Here is a 19,477-nt window from a genome sequence, read left to right as displayed (position 1 = left end):
CTCTCAAATAACAAGAAACTACAATTATCCGGCATCCACCAATCCCCATGGATAACTGAGATTTTACTATATAGGGCTCATAATCAAAACTTAAATGCATCTAAAAACCCAACCCAAGTTAGCACTTGGACGATCTTAAAGACAGGTTGTCCATGTGCCAATAATCAAAAAGGCTTTTTTGGACGTATCCAAGGACATTTTAGGCCTCTGAATCCCACTGTGCAACCGGAGCTGAAAGGAGGCGTGGTTAGGGCAGGATGAGGGCCGACCTAAACTTGGTCATCTTTCAGGGATGATCGAATGTTTGATGAGATGCCTAGGTGAAACTTATACATTGTGAGTTAGACCAGTGTTCTTCAACCACCGGTTCATGGACCAGTGCCGGTCCACAGAAATTTCCTGCCGGTCAACAGGGCCAGCATGCGCATCAGGCCCAAAACAGTGTGCTTCAACCGCCATTCCACGGTGCGATCGATGCGGCATTATCTTCGAGCCAGCTCCCTCTTTCTAACTGATTCAGTGCACAAAGCCACGGACAGTGGCTCCTACGGGCATCCTGCGCCTGAACCGGAAGCCTTCTCTCTGACGTTGCAACGTCAGAGGGAAGGCTTCCAGATGAGGCACGGCACGTGCAAGGTGCAATTAGTACTATCATGGTGGCGGGGTCTGGGGTGGAGATTGGGTAGAGATGGGCGGGGTCTGGCTCACGATTTAGCCCCGTGTTCTTCAACCGCCGGTCCACGGACTGATGCCGGTCCACAGAATAATTCTTTTATTTCTGCCGGTCCATAGGTGTAAAAAGGTTGAAAGACACTGAGTTAGACAATGTAATGACAGGTATAAGTGCCTAAAAGGTATCAAAACTGACCAGACAATCACTACAGAGACAAAGTAAAGTCCCACACACACTCCCCCTGTGTTCACTGACCCTGTTGTACTCCCACAAAGTTCAGAATTAAAATGTACATACCTGCCTCTGGAACATCAGCACCTGGCAAAGGAAAGCCTAGTAGAGCTACACAGAGGCTTTAGTAGCCTGGGGTGGGTGAGCTAGTAAATCATAGAGAGGAGGACCCAGGCCCACAAGCCACTCTAACCACTACATTCATGGTGGAAAATGTGAGCCCACCAAAACACCCCAAAACCCTACTCTACTGCCATGTAGGTGCCACCTGCAGCCATAAGGGCTATCGGGGTTGTAGAAAGGTGGGTAAAGCACCTCCGTTTGTGCACGTCACATGAAAGGTAGGTGCCAGAAATGTAGGCCTTGAAAATCCCGGTCTACATTTCCCAAAGGCATGAGTCTACAGTATAAGCAGCACCATCACGATTGATGTGCGATCGGAGGCCGTTTCTAAGGCAGCCACCGATGATGGCGCCATATATAGAATGCAGGCCTTAGTCCAGCGAGTTTCCAGATTTTTTGTATTGTAGGAAAAATAATGAAAAAACTGGAAACTCGCTGGAATAAATGTATAGCCCTCGATGGAGACTAAGTTGTTTAACTTGCCTTTTTAACAACCCTCGTGTACATGTGTATGTATACATGTGTATGTGTGTGTTTTGCCTAGAGGGGCATAATCAAAAGAAATGTCTAAATCCCCTTTTGGCCTAAGTCCCTAGGTGCAGAAAGTAGGCAATAGGAAAATGTCCATTCTCTAAAAAAAACAAAAAACAACATCCAAAATGAGGAGTTCTTTTTTTTAGAATGGTCTACCTCTACGTTCAGCAGTTTAATCGCCCAGACCACCACTACATGTATCCTTACAACACATTCCCACCCCAAAAATCGCCCAAGTCCCAAATGCCCAAAACAAGACCTTTTAAGCAAAGGAGGGGCCAGTCCCTCGCCTAAAAGCAGGATTCTCTAACCGGCGTCTGTCATAAACAATGCCGGTTACAGAATCCTGGAACCATCCCCTCCTCCCCCGTAATGATCGTTGCAGGAGAGATGCCCAAGCTCTCCTGCCGCGATCCTCTACAATCCCCCCCGTATCTTCCCCAGCAGGAGAGATGCCCAATTGCTCCTGCCATGTTCCCCCACAACCCTCCCAAATCTTCCCCGGCAGAAGAGATACCCAATCTCTCCGCCGCGATCCCCCATGAACCCCCCCCCCAAATCTTCTCCAGCAGGAGAGATGCCCAATCTCTCCTGCCAGACACAACCCCCCCCCCCCTCCCGAACACCTGCACGATCACTGGCAGGAAGGTGCTCAATCCCTCCTGCCGGACACAACCCCCCGAACCCCCTTCCCTCCCCCCAACCCCTGCCGGACTGCGCTCCCATTCCCATGCTTGGTTAGTTATTGAAGAGTGATTGTTTCAATTATTTCTATTGGCAAATCAGAGATGTTATTTGAAAGCCTGGTGCAGCAGTAAAAGTATGTTCATTCTCTTTTTAGGTAAATCTTGTAAAAAGATTCCAGTTGAATTTCTTATGGCTACTGATTTAAGAATAGACACACACACACAAAAAAAAAATGGAAAATGGGCAGGAGTGCACTGAACTAGAACAGGAACACGGGTGCAGAACAGTCCTCGTTCAACTGGTGCAAATATTTTTATTGTGTTAAGATGTTCCAAGAACATGGCTCCAATAAACTTCCAGTACTAGGTAGAACCAGATGGTAGAATCTGTTAGTAGCAGAAAGGAGGACGATGGTTGTAAGAAAATCAATCAAATGATCAAGATGCAAAGAGTAAAATATGAGAGGGTTGTGAAATTTTACGATGTGTTTTATCTAATAGGGAACAGAATGAAATTCCATGTACATAATAGTAGGGGAAAGTATATTTATAGCATTAAGGAGCATATTCAGACTAACAAAATGAGAAGTATAGGGACAAATGTTTTGTTTTGTTTTTTTATATAATAAATTGAGTTATGATTAATGTGTAGATATAAAAACAAAAAAGGGTGTATTGGAACCTGAGAATAATACCTAAAAGCCTCCTTTTTCAGAATGTGGTGTTTTCCTGATTCATAACTACATGCCTGAAGATTGAGCCATAACATGCAGGACATCCAGACTTCTCCAATTCATCCAATAGCTACTCGTAATGAGAAACATGGCATAGAAGAAACATGAATTATTCAATTTCTACCTCTTTTTTAGAGAACAGACGCTGGAACACTCTAGCACATCCTTGTTGTCCCCTGAGGAAGGTGGCATTCGTCGCCGAAATACGGATCCTTGTCGGGACTTTACCTATATAGTATGAGAAGGACTTGGTTTTATATTTTGGATATTATAAGTCAATAAAGCATATGTAACTTAAGGTTGGTTTAAGACATCTCCTGTGCCTCTTCTTTTTACTGATCTGTTTGTCTATGAGGCCTGGGACCCTCTTTTCTTTCACTAGCTCAGTCAGTGCAATGAATGTCATCAGCCAAGAACTGTAGCTCCTTCTCAAGTCCAATGCAAGTACCTATAATAATAATACTACTTGCTATCTATGCTCCTATCCTGAAGTGCTTACAACCTAAGTGGTACCTGGGACAGTGAGAGATTGTCACTCACCTAAGGTAGGATCCAAATGCACGCTTCTCTGGTTCTCACCCATTGCTCAACCACTGAGCTATTTCCTGTCCAGTGTATCCTAACTGCCCATTCTTATGGGATGGATGAGACTCCCCTACCACATAGGGGCAGAAGCTGAGCTTCGGAATTGAACCCAGCTCTCCCTGTACGGAATTACACAGCATAGCCACCGAAGCATCAGGCCAGCTCCGCAATATCATTGTTTAAGTTCCATTGTGCCAGTTGACGTGGGAAAACAAAGCCAAGCATAAAGGCAGCCATAAACAATGCAGTTTAACCAGCCATAGCGAGGTTTATTCATCAGGGCTGTGATATCTCGGGTAAAAGTGCATATTGTTTTAGCTGGTGGAGCATAGAGTTTAAATTGGCTGGTGGGGGCACGTTGGACTTTTCAGCACCCTGCAACTCCAAAAGAAGTATTTGGCGACAGAAATTTAGCAATAGTTCCATAAAATCGAAGACTATTATTCTTAGCTAAATTTGAAAAATCTAGAAGTGCCTAATTAAAAAAAAAAGGTTATGGCCGAGTTAATGGGTAACTTGGAATTTAATTAGTAAAATGCTGCTCTCCCGCGGTCTCTCATTTTCCTCCTCGCCTCTATAAAAACACTTGTGAATCTGTGATTTTTTTTTGTACTCTTTATCGTTATAGCTCCAAAATGCCAGCTGCCTTTGGCAAGATCTTTCTGCTCTTGGTGGGGACGTCCTGTCTGAGACGTGGAAATTCAGCACCCCTGGACCCAAACCAAGGTAAGTTCTGACCCATTCCAAATCCTTCATCAAATATAAACTTCAATTTATCTTTTGCTCTGGGTGACTTGTAGTTCGAAGAGTGGATTAGCAAGACACAACTACCAGGCTTACATGTAGTAGGATCAGAATCGGAGCATTATTTTTATTTATTTATTTATTTATTTTTAAAATTTCTGTACCGTCTAGTTTCTGGGCGGTTTACAGTATATCCACATGCATAATGCCTAAAAACAGTACAATAAAAAGACAAATCTCAACATTTAAGTTCACAGTTAATCTTCAATCAGGACAAATAAGACCCTATAAAAAAAAAGCATCAACAAACAGTTGTGTTTTGAGTTTTCTAAAAAAAAAGAAAAAAATCCTCTATCAGCAAATTTTCTTAACTGCCTGGAAAGCGAATTCCATAATTTCACCCAACAAAAGGTGATTGCACACGTTTCGACATATTTCGGAATAGCGTTGTCCTTTAACAAAACAGAATTTTCAGAGCGCAACGATGGTAAATAGTCATCTTGCTCTTAAAGTACTCTGGAATTGATGACAAATCTTTGCAGTCTTATACTGTAGTCTAAATGCTACTGTCAGCCAGTGCAACTTCTGAAGCTAAGGTGTAATATGAGCATATTTTGATGTTCCTGTAATCAGTCTGGCCGCAGCATTTTGCACAATTTTTTTGTGATTTAAGAATACAGAGCAATGACTTATTCATGTATGATGGCAGTACAATACAAACAACATCATCATAGCATGGAAGAACATTCAAATAACATAGTATCCATGTTACTTGTATCCATGTTATAACATGGATATAACATGAACATAGTATATGGATATAATATGAACATAGTATCCATTTAACGCTATCCATGTTATAATATGTTTTGTTTGCTTCTTGTTTAACATATGTATGTATTTATTTTTGTATCTAGATCGTAACTGTTGTCAGTCTCCGCTGGAATTCGGATCGTTCAATAGGCTCAACCTCTTTCATCGCATTGTTGGTGGAACTCAAGCAATACCTGGTTTATTTCCATGTTTGGTGAGTTGTGTATTAAAACTATTGAAAAATGCAGATTTTTATAAGATTTTAAAAAATATATATTTCACAAGGGTTTATCTGGTTTTTTTGCGTGTATGTGAAAGTCTATGATGTGGACATGGTATATAATTTTTAAAATGGTAAGGAGTAAGTGGTATGATGGTTCTAATTTAGATAGTAACAAGCCACTGTGCAAAAAAAATTGTTTATGAAACAGCGGCAAATTCTCAGGTTCTGGCATGATGGAGTTTTTGTTATGCAGCTAAAAGAGCATTTTAGATGCAAAACCAGTCTATAAAATTAACATAAGAATTACCTTACTGGGCAAGCCCAGTATCCTCTTTCCAACAGTGGCCAAACTAGGTCCCAAGAAACCCAGATAATAGCAACATTTCAGAGCTGAGATTGTGATGTCATAATGTCTCATTCTACCAATGCCTAAGAGCCAACCTCATCAGTGATGTCAGAGTGGCTTGATTGTCCTATACTTGGCTCACCTAAGAACCTAAGAATCGCCGTACCAGGACAGACCGAAGGTCCCAAGTACCTGACTAGATCCCAAGTAGTAAAACAGATTTTATGCTGCTTATCCTAGGATAAGCAGTGGATTTCCCCAGGCTATCTCAATAATGGCCTATGGACTTCTCTTATAGGAAATTATCCAAGCTTTTTTTTTTTTTTTTTTTCAAAGTGTTTTATTGATTTTATAAGTAGAGAAAAAATACAAAGCCAACAATGTGAGTGCTCCAACAAGGAGCACGTTATAACAATATCATTAACAAGTGTGAAGTGCATCCACAAAGAAATAATGATCACAGATTATTAAATGCATAACAAAATAAAGATGTGATGACATTAGTTCAAGAAAGGGGTATTGAAGAAAAGAAAAACAAAAGCAGTAGGTGAAATGCTCAAATAATGTACCAGAAAAATCAGAAGGACATGTCCAATCTAAAATAAAAGAATATGATAAATATAAAATGTATTGGAACATGGTTAATTCTGATAAGTGCCTGAATTCAGAAGACTAAGGGTGAGGCAAAAACATATAATAGAGATATGTCTCCTTGTGAAATATGAATGTCATTTTGCTGAACGCAATAACTCCATGATCTCTTATACAAAAACTTGGTCCCCTCTGCTTGAATATTGCAAATCAGTCTCATGAATACTGAATATTGTTACTCAGATTCTTGACTTTAATATTCATTTCTCCAAGCTTTTTTTTAAACCCCGCTAAGCTAACCGATTTACCCTCACAAAGTTTTTTATATGATGTCAAATTATGCATTTTTGCTTTACTTTTTCTATTGGATATTATAGTTTGCTTCTGTTCTCTTTTCCTAATTTTTATTGTTAACTGCTTTGATCTGCAAGTTAGTATAGCAAATGTAAATAAACTGTAAACTGATTGTCCTGGAAAGGTTGGTGTTCAGTGATTGACTGTTGAGATTAAAATCTTGGCAGGGGATCTAGGGGCCTAACAGCTGATTCAAGGCACAAGTCTGAAGGTTTACTTAGAATTCACGGCTATTTTGGCCTTTTTACTATAGTTAGGAGTAGAGATAGGTTAGGAGTAGAGATAGGTTATAGAGCTAGTCAGGGACCACTGCTCAGGCAATGGGCCTGATGGGCCGCCGCGGGAGCGGACCGCTGGGCGAGATGGACCTCTGGTCTGCCTCAGCGGAGGCAACTTCTTACTTCTTCTTATGTTATACCTGTTACCACGAGGTAGGTTGCTCGTGTTTAACTGTACCTATTGTACATCCTCTTCAGTGCATTCTTTCAAGAGATGTTTGATAAATCCAAATAATTAAATAGGTTGACTATATCCTTGCACTTGCCTTGTGTTAGTGGGTGATAAGAAACAGGCTCCGGGGAGGTTTCTGATTTGAAATGAGCCTGGCCTCAACTGAGGTGTAGAAAGATAAAATCAAAGAGGTTAAAGGTCGAAGACCTGTTATCCGTCTGCACTGAGCAGATATAAAAACACTGTCAATGCCCAGTGGCCTAGCGAGGGTGAGAGGCGCCCTGGGATTTTGGTGCCCTTTGTCACCTTGGCATCCTGAGTCGGTGCTCATCGGGTCCATAGGCCGAGCTGGTTCTGATGTTGGAAGAGAGGGAAAGGGTTAGCATCAGACATGATTTCCAAGGTGGAAAAGGGAAAGAGTTACAAGTGTGAGAAGGTAGTATATGAAAAAAAAAACAAAAACAATTAATTTTCTGATGAGCTTTCGAAGGTATGAGAAGGAAAGCCTTTTTTAATAGTATGAGTATAGGGGATGGAGGGAAGTTTAATTATAAATCCATATGAATAAAAACTAATAAACACCACCATATAATCGTAGATGACTTAACAAATACAGAAATTAACCAAAAGGCTTCTTTTTTTTATTCAGGTTTCCCTGAAGCGCAATAACAAACATTTCTGCGGAGGAACCATCGTGTCTGCTGACCGGATAATCACAGCCGCACATTGTGTATTGGACAGGTATGGAAAACAAGAGTTCAGTCAGCTTGTTTAACATGACATTAATCTGTTCCGTATAATCTTGTGCATCAATATTTTCATGATTTCTTTAAACATTGCTAGTTAAGAAAACGCAGGTGTGAATAAGATAGCTCTTGAATTAGGGTTGCCAGATTTTCCAATTGGAAAATCCGGACCCCCTAGACTTCCCCCCAAGACCCCTCCCCCAGTTCTGCCTATCCCTGCCCTAATCCCGCCCCCCAGTCCCGCCCTAGCTCCCCGCTGCCCACTCTTGTCCGCAAATCGTGTCGGGCAGGAAGGAAGTGCGCGCATGCGTGGATGTCGCTTGATGATGTCATCACGTGACATCCGCGCATGCGTGGACTTCCTCCCTGCCCGACGCGATTTGAGGAGGCTTTTCAAAAGGAGGACATGTCCGGAGAAGTCCAGATATCTGCTAACCCTATCTGGAATGATCACTTGGGATTGTTTGATACAGTGTGTTCTTTTTTTTTTTTTTTTAAACTTTATTCATTTCAAATCTTAAATCAAGTACAATATTGACATTTATCAATTAAGCATTCAAATACGCTTGAAATCCTATAATTGATCATCATAATGTAAAATATTATCCCCCTCCCTTATTTATTTATGAAAATGATTTGTTTCAATTATAATCAAAAATACCCCCCCTCCCCCCTAATGTCTTAAAATTTTATACAGGGAAGAATATTTTTAATCTTTACAATAATCTATTAATGGACTCCACACATCTTGAAATTTGTTATAATACAGTGTGCTCTGCCGTGCTTTTTAAAAATGAGCATTCCTGCTTTTCGCTCTCTTTCATTTCTATGATATTCCCCCCCGAATTCGACAGTGCTGCTACATCATTCATTTCCTCATAAAAAAAAAAGGAGCCCTGTTGCTAAGCCACTGCAAAATTGAATTGAATTATAACTGCACATATTCCACCTAAGTGGTTCAAAGCAGAGTGCAAACAATTAGCCAAGTAAACAACTGCTGGGAAAATTACAAATTGGTACATCATATAGATCTAGAGTTGTCCCTGGAAGGCAAGATTACCAGACAGAGACCGACCTATTTTGGACATGTGATGAGGACGAATGCACTAGAAAAGGAGGTGCTACTCGGAAATAGTCAGTGGTAAAGGGAAGCAGGGAAGACCAAAGGCCCGTTGGCTGGATGCCATCAAGAATGACACGGGAATGAACATCAAGCAATTGAAAGAAGCGGTGGAAAACAGGAAGCCTGGCGAGGACTGGCCTACGGAATATTTAAGGATTGGGCACGACTGAATGGATAGTAATAATAGTACATCCTTGGATGACTTTTTGTTTTTTTTAATCACAGCAATATAATGGGGATTTTTAAAAAACATTTATTTGCAGACAATATTGTTAGAACACAGCAACTGCAAATAATTAACATGGGGGCATTTACTGGTTCATAGACAACAGCGCAAAAGACAAAGGCGCGCCCGGACAATTGAGCGCAGTGTGGAGGCACGCGCCGCTCAAAATTACTGTTTTTAGGGGCTCCGACGGGGGTTTTTGTTGGGGAACCCCCCCCCTTTACTTAATAGACATCGCGCCGGCGTTATGGGGGTTTGGGGGGTTGTAACCCTCCACATTTTACTGTAAACTTAACTTTTTCCCTAAAAACAGGGAAAAAGTGAAGTTTTCAGTAAAATGTGGGGGGTTACAACCCCCCAACCCCCCCCAACGCCCCCCCCAACGCGGCACGATGTCTATTAAGTAAAGTGGGGGGGTTCTCCCCCACACACCCCCGTCGGAGCCCTAAAAACAGTAATTTTGAGCGGTGCGCACCTCCGCGCTGCGCTCAATTGTCTGGGCGCGCCTTTGTCCCGGCGCGCTTTTGACCTGACACCGCATTTACCACTTCCTGTTTAAGAGACACTTAAGGCCTGATTCTATAAATGGTACCTAACTTGTAGGCGCTGGTCAATGCAATTGTCAATTGCATTGCTTATAGAATCACGCTTAACGTTTAGGCATGCTTAGGCGTCACGAGGTGTCCTTGTGGTAGGTAATCCAGTATATTAGGTCAGAGCTTTCCTGGCCTAATTTACCAACACCTAACACAGATGCCTAGTGATGCCTAAGTCAACCACATCTATTCTCCGTCCCCTAATCATGCCTACTTTTCAGGTAGGCATCATTATGTGCCTGGAGCTCTCTGAACCTTAGGCTTACCCTATTTATGCCAGGGTTTTTTTGGCTTTAATACCAATACCTAACTCCATTTTAGGTGCCACTCCTATTTTCTGGTAGGCGCCTAGGACTAAGCGCCTACCAAGCTAGGCACCTACAACCCAATTAATTTTAATTTAAGCCAATTTAATTGAAGTGGTAATTGCTTGTTATCGGTGCCGATTAAACTTTTTAAATAATTAAGTTAGGTTCCTAGATCAACAACGATTAAGCTGGAGAGAGGATAACTTGGTCGTTATCTGCTATCATTTATTGTGCTACCACGTAAACTTCATTCATCACCAAAAGTCATTGTTTCATAACATGAAAACCAGTGCTGAAAACGTTGATGTTCTCATCTACTTAGGAAACCAACCTATACAATCTTAGTCCTCAACAAATGATCTCTAGAACTGTTAATCACTAAGTCTGAACTTTGTTTATTTTTAACATCTTTAATTGTTGTAAACCACATAGAACTTCACGGTCCTGCGGTATATAAATTGTTATTATTACCCTAAAGTTCAAAGTCGGCTTCTGGTGGTTCATTCTATCAGCATGATTCAACTGTCCATTGCCACCTTCTTTTCTGTTTCTGATTCCTGTTCTTCTCTTTTCTTTTCAGGTATTTGCTTCAGTATCTGAAGGTTGTGGTTGGAGACTACGACTTGCGAGTGAAGGAAAAGAATGAGCAAGCGTTCTATGTGAAATCCATCTTCAAGCATCCAGATTACAATCCAAGCCGACCGATAAACTATGATATCGCCGTGCTAGTGCTGGATGGCTCCATAGAGTTTGGTAATGCCAGAACTCATTCCAGGCTCATTTTTGCACAGGGATATGATGTGCCAAATAGCTAATGTAGAACAAAAGAGAGGGAACAGAAACTCCACGTAAAATCAAATGAAAGAAAAACGAGTGGGATAGACCACGTCAACCTTGAGACAAACAATCTTTATTTCTATGAACTCAAAATATAATACATATAAAAACCACATAAATAAAAGGTCCTATAAACGAAATGTCCTTATTGTGGGAACGATCCAGTAGATGACCCGTATGTATTATATTTTGAGTTCCTAGAAATAAAGATTGTTTGTCTCAAGGTTGACACGGTCTAACCCACTCCCCACTTGTTTTTCTTTCATGCCAAGTAGCTTTATAGATTGAAGTGAGGGCTGTCCCGTGATCCCCCTTCCTATGCATAATGGAGATCACTGATGATAATCCATGCTACGCTGGAGCGGAGACTTGGATAGTGGACTGGGTCGTAGATTCTGTCAGACCTGGGAATGCTTCTGGCGAGATCTCACACCGCATGCTTGTAGTCGACTATTGAATCTTTAAGTTGGACTCAGACTCTCAGTTATATCTATAGCACTGGACTCTTGGGGTGGGGAGGGGTAGGGAGGGGGGGGATGTGATTGCACTGTTGTTTACTGAAAGATTATTGTATTTGTTTGTTTATAATTGAAATAATAAAAACATTTGAGCATAGATTGAAGTGAGGGCTTTAAGAGTAAGAAATATCGCGATTGTACACTCTCCTTTCAAGCGGCCTCTCATGATGAGAGATCTGTCGTCGTATCCTTTCTACATCACACTCTTACTTAGATTTCAGAAGCCAACTAAAAAGCTTATCTATTCTCAAAATTTATAGTCTCCCCGCTTCTGTCTAAGCTTCACTGGCTCCCAGTCATCCTCAGGGTTCACTACAAATGCGCCTGTCTAGCCTTCAAATCTCTTCACGGCATCCTTCCTCCCCTCTTTCCACTATCTTGGCTCTCCTCGAATCCTAACTCCACCAGATCCACTCAAAAATTCAAACTATCCTTCCCCTCTTTAAAAGGCATATCCTATACAGGAAAACTTGGAACATCCCTCCTCTTCAGGATCACCGAGCTGTGGAACAGCTTTACTGCCCATCTTTGGAGTTCGACCTCCCTCCAACGCTTCAGAAAACATGGCTTTTCTCCAAAATGTAACTACTCCCTCCCTCTCCATTATACTAAGTCCCCTCTTTCCTTCCTTTTTACCAAGCCCTTCTTCTTTCCATTGGAGTTCCTTTCTTTATTAATTCCTGTAAACCGTGTCGAGCTCCACTTCTGTGGAGATGATGCGGTATATAAACTTAAGGTTTAGTTTAATTTAGTTTATAGTCAACTAGCTTTTTTTGATCCCTCTGTTTGCCTTTTTATTAATTCTTTGTGAACCGCATTGAACTCTATGGTTATGCGGTATAGAAGCCTGATTTTATGTTGTTATGTTATGTAAACAATATGGCGGATTGATGGGATTGAGAGAAGATTTTGTTGAGAGGAGCAAAGTTTGGTTTGGTTTATTTATTTATATCCCGCCCTTATCCAGGGCGAGTTACAAACTACATACAAAAATACAAAGTTATGCCTAAAATACACAGCAAAGTACCATACAATAAAGCATCGTTGACCGGCACCTTCCTGTCGGCAATCTCTATTCTTCCATTTTCATTGAATCTCATACCCTGCATTTCATCAGGCAAAAGATTTTAAATGTTATGCGATGGGCTATGGGAAGCCTGTGAGCATCCTATAATAGAGGGGTGGCATGATCAGAAATGTGCATATGCAAGTATTATATGTTCAAATAATTTTTTATTGATGACAAATCACAAAATGAAATACAATATACAACCCAACAAAGTCATCAAGTTTTACAAATCCAAACCAAAGTCGAGCCCCCCCCATCTCTCACACCCCAGAACACCCCTCCACCCTCGTAAGATCCCTAGCACCCCCCCCCCCCCACACACACACACACTCACCCAGCACCCATCCCCTTCCTTGGAAATGCTGCTAAACTGGTACCGTAAATTGTTGTACATGTGAAACAGGTCATAAAATTACATCCTATTCTTTCTTTTTTTTTTTTTTTTTTTTGTAATTCTTTATTTAGAAGAAAGAGCACACAGTACAAGCATCAGGCCAATATGCATAGACAACATCACAACCACTGTCCCCCTCCCCCTGATTGAACAACCCAATTACTTCCTATTCTAATTGTGAAAACAGCCTGAAAAAGGCCCAGAGGCCAATCTGGTGCACCCTGGCTGATGTCTCCCACATGGGTTTCCACGTAGTAAAGCGCCCACTATGTCTCTCTGTTCTGCAGCAATACAGTCTGGTAGAGGGACCTTACTGTGACTCGGATGTGCAGTGATATGATGGCAAACTTGTGTTTTCTATTCCAGGTAAAACAGTTCAGCCCGCATGTCTTCCAAATTGGGACGATCTCTTTGAACCTGGACATCTTTGTACAACTTGTGGCTGGGGACGGCTAGCGGAGAGTAAGCAGCTCTCCTCGTGCTTAAATGGAACGAGTTGGTCTAGACCAGGAAGTCTTTGGTCCCAGTTTCTGTGTTTCTATTGGGGTTAGATAAAGCAACAAAGTTCTTGATGATATCAGAGTCTTTGATGTTTCTGTCCTCTCCTCCCCCCTCCATCCCCAGCAGATTAAGTGCCTCGGGACCAGGTTCTCAAAAATTGGCGTTGAACATCGAAGGGGCGCTATCGCAGGCGTTCCTGTGGCAATTTCAAAAACGCAAGTCATTCTCAGAAAATCGCTCAAGTAAACGAGGTCAGCGGACAGTAGCGAAGATGTCTACTTCCTCTGGCCAGCTACTTCCTCTTCAAAATAGGCCTTCCCTTCCCCAGTGCTTCCTGGGATGTATTGGGAAGGAGCCTGAGGCTCTGATTGGCCCAGATTGGTTAAGGCCCCTCCTATGGGCCAAGGAGGGTTGGGGGGTTGTTTTGGTTGGCAGCAGGAGAGTGAGGGCTATAATGCACACGCTCAAGAAGTGTGCTTTTACTATTTCCACTAAAAACTTTTAAAACTTGTAATTTTTATATTTTTGCATTAGCCACAGGCAAAATCCATGCTTTTAACAGTGCAGGCACTGCACTGACACTCCAGGACCAGTCGCTGATTTTTGTCGCTAAATGCCGATGCCGCTCTTGGGAGAATGGCTTGGTGATGTTTAAGAATCCACCGGAGTGCTCGTTTGAATACTGAAAAGCCCGTTCGCATGGCGGTGTCGGAACCAGTTTAGCGACTTGCGTTAAATGCCGATTTTTTGTTTTGAGAATCTAGGCCTCGGTCCTCTGCCCTCTCAGTTTGGTAAAACCTTATCTAGTGAGAAATATCTGGATAACAAGTGGGACTTTAAATCACAATCCCAAATTTAAAATTTTTTTAAAAGACAATTTGCCTGAGCTGTAGGAAATAGCACTTGATGTAAAGCAGGAGTTCAAACACAGGATAGATCTCAGGTTTAAAAGGCTGATTTGATGCCAAAGAAGACAGTTGCTGTAGTTTATTACAGATGAATAGAATGAATATGAATTTAAATAGGATTTAAATACTTATTTATTACGGACATCATGCAACTATGTGCCCAATAGCAACATAGTAGAAGGAGGCAGATAGACATAATCTAATCGCACTTGTCCAGTACAGTTCTAGGTGATTTGCAAAATAAGAGGCCCAAGAGCATCATGGGAAAATGGTTGCATCACATTGTAGAGGAAGGTTGCACTGTTGCAAGAGGGGAGGGGAGTAGTTTATCGCGTTGTAGAGATCGATTACATTGTCATGGGGAGAGGGCAGAATCATTAAGATGAAAGGAATTTATCAAGAGATAAGACCTGAATGATCCGCCCGGTCTGTCCATCAATCAACAACAAATGCGGTATAAAATTACTTCATCCTGGTCTTTCTTTGTCATTTTCAGGACTCAGACTAGAAGACCACTCAGCACCGTCTTTATCTCATGACTCTATTGTATGTACTCTTCTCCAACTAGGGCCCGCAGACCGTGGCGTAGTAAGGGGAAGCGGGGCGCCGGCACCCCTCCTTCGCTCCGCCCCCCCACTTCCCACTCCACCCCTCACCACGTGCTCAACCCGCCTTCCCTTCTCCCTTACCTCTAGTTGTTCACCACCGCGAGCAGCAACTTCAACGTGCACCTCGCGACCGCGTCGTCTCTCCCGCTGACATGACCTCTGGGTGTCACGCATAGGAAGTGATGTCGGAAGGAGAGACGACGCGGTCGCGAGAAGTATGTTGAAGTTACTCGCAGTGGTGAACCAACTTGAGATACGGGGGAAGGGAATTGGTGCGCGCGTGGCAAGGGGAATCGGGGAAGGAGTAAGGGAGTGGAGAAGAGAGTAGGGGGAGGGATGCCACCACCTGGGCTGCCTCTCACCCTCACTATGCCACTGCCCTACTGGCTTCAAACTAGGGATGCTTCAACTGAGCTAAAGCAACCAAACCCCCCCCCCCCCCTCGGTGCTAATATTAAGATAAGCAGCCTACTCTGATTCATCTCGCCACTCCCTCTGCCTTTTATCATTCCATCGCTTTGACACAAACTGTGAAGCACTTTCTACTTCTGCAAGTGAATTACTTGGCATTATTTGGCTTGATTTTCAGAAGGGATTCTTCCTAATATCTTGCAAATGGTGGACTTGCCAATTGTTGAAGAAGACGACTGCAATGACGTCATGTTAACTTTAAGGACCCCAATGAGAGGAAGCACCATACTCTGCGCTGGATTTCCTGAAGGGGGAAAGGATGCGTGCCAGGTATTTCAGGCTGAGGGCAGGAAGTAGGAGCCTCTCATTATCAGAGTCATCTAATGTATTGTACATTCCATGTGTATATATGAATACAGAAGTGCAATCCTTGTACACTCAGTGTGGAATAAATTTATAATAGGGCACTTAAAAATATTCCCCCCAAAACTGCCTTTTCTATGCAGGCAACATGGAGGGACATTTTCAAAACATACGTCTTAAGTCCAATTTGGATGTATGGCACTAGATGTCCAAAGTAGGCAGCAAGAAAATGCCTATTTTCGAAAGGCAACCACCCATACGTCTAGAAATATTTTGTCTTGAAAATCCTCTGTCTGGATGTCCAGGCCATTGGGACACCCAGACTGCCAGGATGTCTATCTTTAATACCACATTTTTGACCAAAGTTTCATCCAAATGCCCTGAACAAGACCATTTGGATATGGGAGGGGCCAGTCCTATAATAGACTGGCAACAGAGCAGTGAGGCACCTTAGAGGGCACTTCTGTGAACTTCACATAAAGGGTGCCAGATAAACATCTCACCAGAACTCCCTTTTATGTTATGGCTACAGCTACACCGGCAATGGAGTAGGGTTTTGGTGGGCTCACATTTCCCCCCATGAATGTAGTGGTTAGAGTGGCTTATGGGACTTGCTACTCCTCTCTGTGGTTCACTAGCGCCCCCCCCCCCCCCCCACACACACACACACAGGCTACTATTGTGCAGCTCTATTAGGATCTCCTATACCAGGTTCTGATGTTCTGGAGACAGGTATGTACTTTTGTATTCTGATCTTTGTGGGGGTGTGACGGGGTTAGTGATCACGGGGGGATTGTGTGTGTGGGGGGCCTTTACATTGTCTCTGCAGTAGTTAGCTGGTCAGTTTGGGCACTTTTGTGGCACCTTGACCCTTCTAAAACAGGTCTAGTTCCAAACGTGTAAGGGCTTGGAGTATCTTGGTGTTCTCTTCGACACCAGCTTGGGGAGAGTATTCCTTCACTAAAGTTCACTAAAGCTTCCGATCCTGTCCCTGACTGGATCCACTAAACAGCCCACTGCCCACTTAACGATCCGATCTGATCCAACCCATGCAAATTAGTAAAATCCCATGCAAAATAGCCAAGCGATCGATTCGCTAACAATTGCTTGGCTATTTTGAATCAGATTTTACTATCCTAAAATCCGACTGCTGCAGACCTGTTGGTAACTGTGTTACCGACAGGTCTACCAGTTTTTTGGCAGGTCTGCCTGTCTTTTTTTTTTTAAACTTTTGTTTCCCATGGCACAGATATTTGGCATGTGTTACACACTAGAAAGTGACACAGGGACAGAAATCCCACCCATCCCCGCCCGTCCCCGTCAGGATCCTCTCCGTCCCCACCCATCCCCACAAGGAATTACCTCCATCCCCGCCCGTTCCCATAAAAAACAGTAATTACTTCTGACAGGATCATCAATTCCACAGTTTCTTTTGTGTTTGCGCTGCTGTTTTCCTTGTGGAACCCTTTTTTTGTTTTCTGTTCAGGTAATTAACTTATAAATCTAAGGCTGACGTGTCCATTATATTATATGGACGAACCCTGCTTCCAAAGCCTTCCTTCCCCGTGGGAGTCCCGTTGGCTAGAGGGGGGTCCCTGTGGGAGTCCAGTGGGCCAGAGGGGGTCCCCGTGGGAGTCCCGTGGGTTAGGGGGGGGATTTCTGCGGGAACTCCGTGGATCCCGCGGGATTCCCACGATCCCCGTTCCCGTGCAGACCTCTATTACGCATGCAAAATATCTGCGCCATAAAAAAAAAAATTGCAGGAGGGATGCCCGCTTCCTCCTGCCATCAGCCACTCCACCCAACGCTGCATCTTCTACTAAAGAGCTAAGTTTTCGTCTGCTTCCTGAAGTAGAGATAGTCTTGTGTTGAGCAAAGCTTTTCAGGGACTACATTCCAGAATGTAGAGGCTAATCCAGAGAAGGCTTATTGATGGATTTCACATCATATTCTTTCCTTTGGAGAGAGTGTAGTTAGTGGTATTCCTTGGGTAACCGTGGAGGTTCATAAAGAGTACTTCAGCCCTATTGCTTTAAGGATCTTGAAGATTAGACACAGAGTTTTGAATTTAGCCCTGTATTGTACTGGTGGCCAGTGAAGGTTTTGTAGAAATGGTGTGATCACGTCGCTGACGAGCTAATGAAAGTTGTTCCTGGGAGAGGTAAAAGAGAAAAAACATTGGGGAGCTGAAGAACGAATGCACTTGTAAGTCAGTAAGAGAGGTTTGAACTATAGGGAGCCAATGAAGTGACTTGATGAAAGGAGTTATGGTGGATCAAAGTTACCTAGATAATTGCAATCAGCCAAACAGCTCTCCTAAAGATTCATCCAGATCGGTGGTCTCAAACTCAAACCCTTTGCAGGGCCACATTTTGGGTCTATAGGTACTTGGAGGGCCGCAGGAAAAAAAGAGTGAATGTCTTATGAAAGAAATGAAGTAAACTCTTTATAGTTTACTAGTGTTTAAGCCCGTTACATTAATGGGTGCTAGTAAAGCCTCCTTCCCTCAGCACCAGCTCCAAACCAATTTTACCCCCCCCCCCCCGCAGCCCCCTTTTCCCCCAGCCCAGTAGCACCTCTTCCCTGCTCCCCCTGTCCCTCTTCCTTGCTCCCCCGGTCCAATAGCACCTCTTCCCTGCTCCCTGTCCCTCTTCCTTGCTCCCCCGGTCCAATAGCACCTCTTCCCTGCTCCCTGTTCCTCTTCCTTGCTCTCCCGGCCCAGTAGCACCTCTTCCCTGCTCCCCCTGTCTCTCTTCCTTGCTCCCCCAGTCCAATAGCACCTCTTCCCTGCTCCCCCCGTCCCTCTTCCTTGCTCCCCCGGTCCAATAGCACCTCTTCCCTGCTCCCCCTGCCCCTCTTCCTTGCTCCCCCGGTCCAATAGCACCACTTCCCTGCTCCCCCTGTCCCTCTTCCTTGCTCCCCCGGTCAATAGCACCTCTTCCCTGTTCCCCGTCCCTCTTCCTTGCTCCCCCGGTCCAATAGCACCTCTTCCCTGCTCCCCGTTCCTCTTCCTTGCTCCCCCAGTCCAATAGTACCTCTTCCCTGCTCCCCCTTTCCCTTCTCTTACCTTATCTTCCCTGCTCCGTTCGGCCCCTCCCCCTTCTTCTACTGCCGTTGTCGAACCGGCCTGCTCCTGACCCTCCCACCGCCGACAAACCTCGGGGCTCCAGCCGCGTAGGCAGCACTTTAAACACGCTGCTTCGCGGCCTTCTACTGGCGATTTCCTCTGCCGCATCTGTCTCCGATGATGTCATCAGAGACGCGGCAGAGGAAATCGGCAGAGAAGGGCGCAAAGCAGCGTGTTTATAGTGCTGCCTACGCCGCTGGAGCTGGGAGGCGACGGAGAGGGCAGGGGGTGCTAGCGGCCGGCAGCGGTGGAGAGCAGGGAAGGGCACGCATGTCACTTGCAGCCGGACCGTAAGCCGCGCATGCGCACTTCCTATGTGTGCTACAGCTCACGGAAAACGGACGCACGCATAGGAAGTGCGCATGCGCGGCTTACCATTTTATTATATTAGATAAATCTTTCCTTTTGGCTAAGTCTTAATAATATCATCATTTATAGCTAAAGAGACATATGATCAAGAAACTGTTTAATTTTACTTTTGTGATTATGATAAACATACCGAGGGCCTCAAAATAGTACCTGGCGGGCCGCATGTGGCCCCCGGGCCGCGAGTTTGAGACCACTGATCCAGATGTTCCATTCAGGATCCAGCTATCCATTGTAGGCTTGATTTTCAACACGCTAGCAAACTTGCCTACTAAATTTGAAAATTGCC

General features: G+C 43.7%; 1 protein-coding gene across 6 annotated transcripts in view; it reads left to right on the top strand.

Annotated features, from left to right (window-relative positions):
• OVCH2 (ovochymase 2) overlaps positions 1–19,477 on the top strand; it is a 94,496-nt gene that overhangs the window by 24,071 nt on the left and 50,948 nt on the right. For 2 of the 6 annotated variants that reach the window (XM_033928240.1, XM_033928239.1), the window contains exons 2-8: positions 3,117–3,216; positions 4,195–4,292; positions 5,228–5,337; positions 7,737–7,828; positions 10,667–10,839; positions 13,271–13,366; positions 15,511–15,662. In XM_033928240.1, coding sequence (XP_033784131.1) covers positions 4,202–4,292; positions 5,228–5,337; positions 7,737–7,828; positions 10,667–10,839; positions 13,271–13,366; positions 15,511–15,662 — 714 coding nt within the window. In that variant the 5' untranslated portion in view covers positions 3,117–3,216; positions 4,195–4,201. Of the gene's footprint in view, positions 1–2,156; positions 4,078–4,194; positions 4,293–5,227; positions 5,338–7,736; positions 7,829–10,666; positions 10,840–13,270; positions 13,367–15,510; positions 15,663–19,477 lie in introns of those variants that run through there. The other 4 variants (XM_033928241.1, XM_033928236.1, XM_033928238.1 and 1 more) reach the window with 4 other exon arrangements.

The sequence above is a fragment of the Geotrypetes seraphini genome, chromosome 19 (genome assembly GCF_902459505.1).
Source record: "Geotrypetes seraphini chromosome 19, aGeoSer1.1, whole genome shotgun sequence".
Lineage (NCBI taxonomy): Eukaryota > Metazoa > Chordata > Amphibia > Gymnophiona > Dermophiidae > Geotrypetes > Geotrypetes seraphini.
The sequence above is the reverse complement of the archived record's forward strand: the minus strand, read 5'-3'. Positions and strand labels throughout refer to the sequence as shown.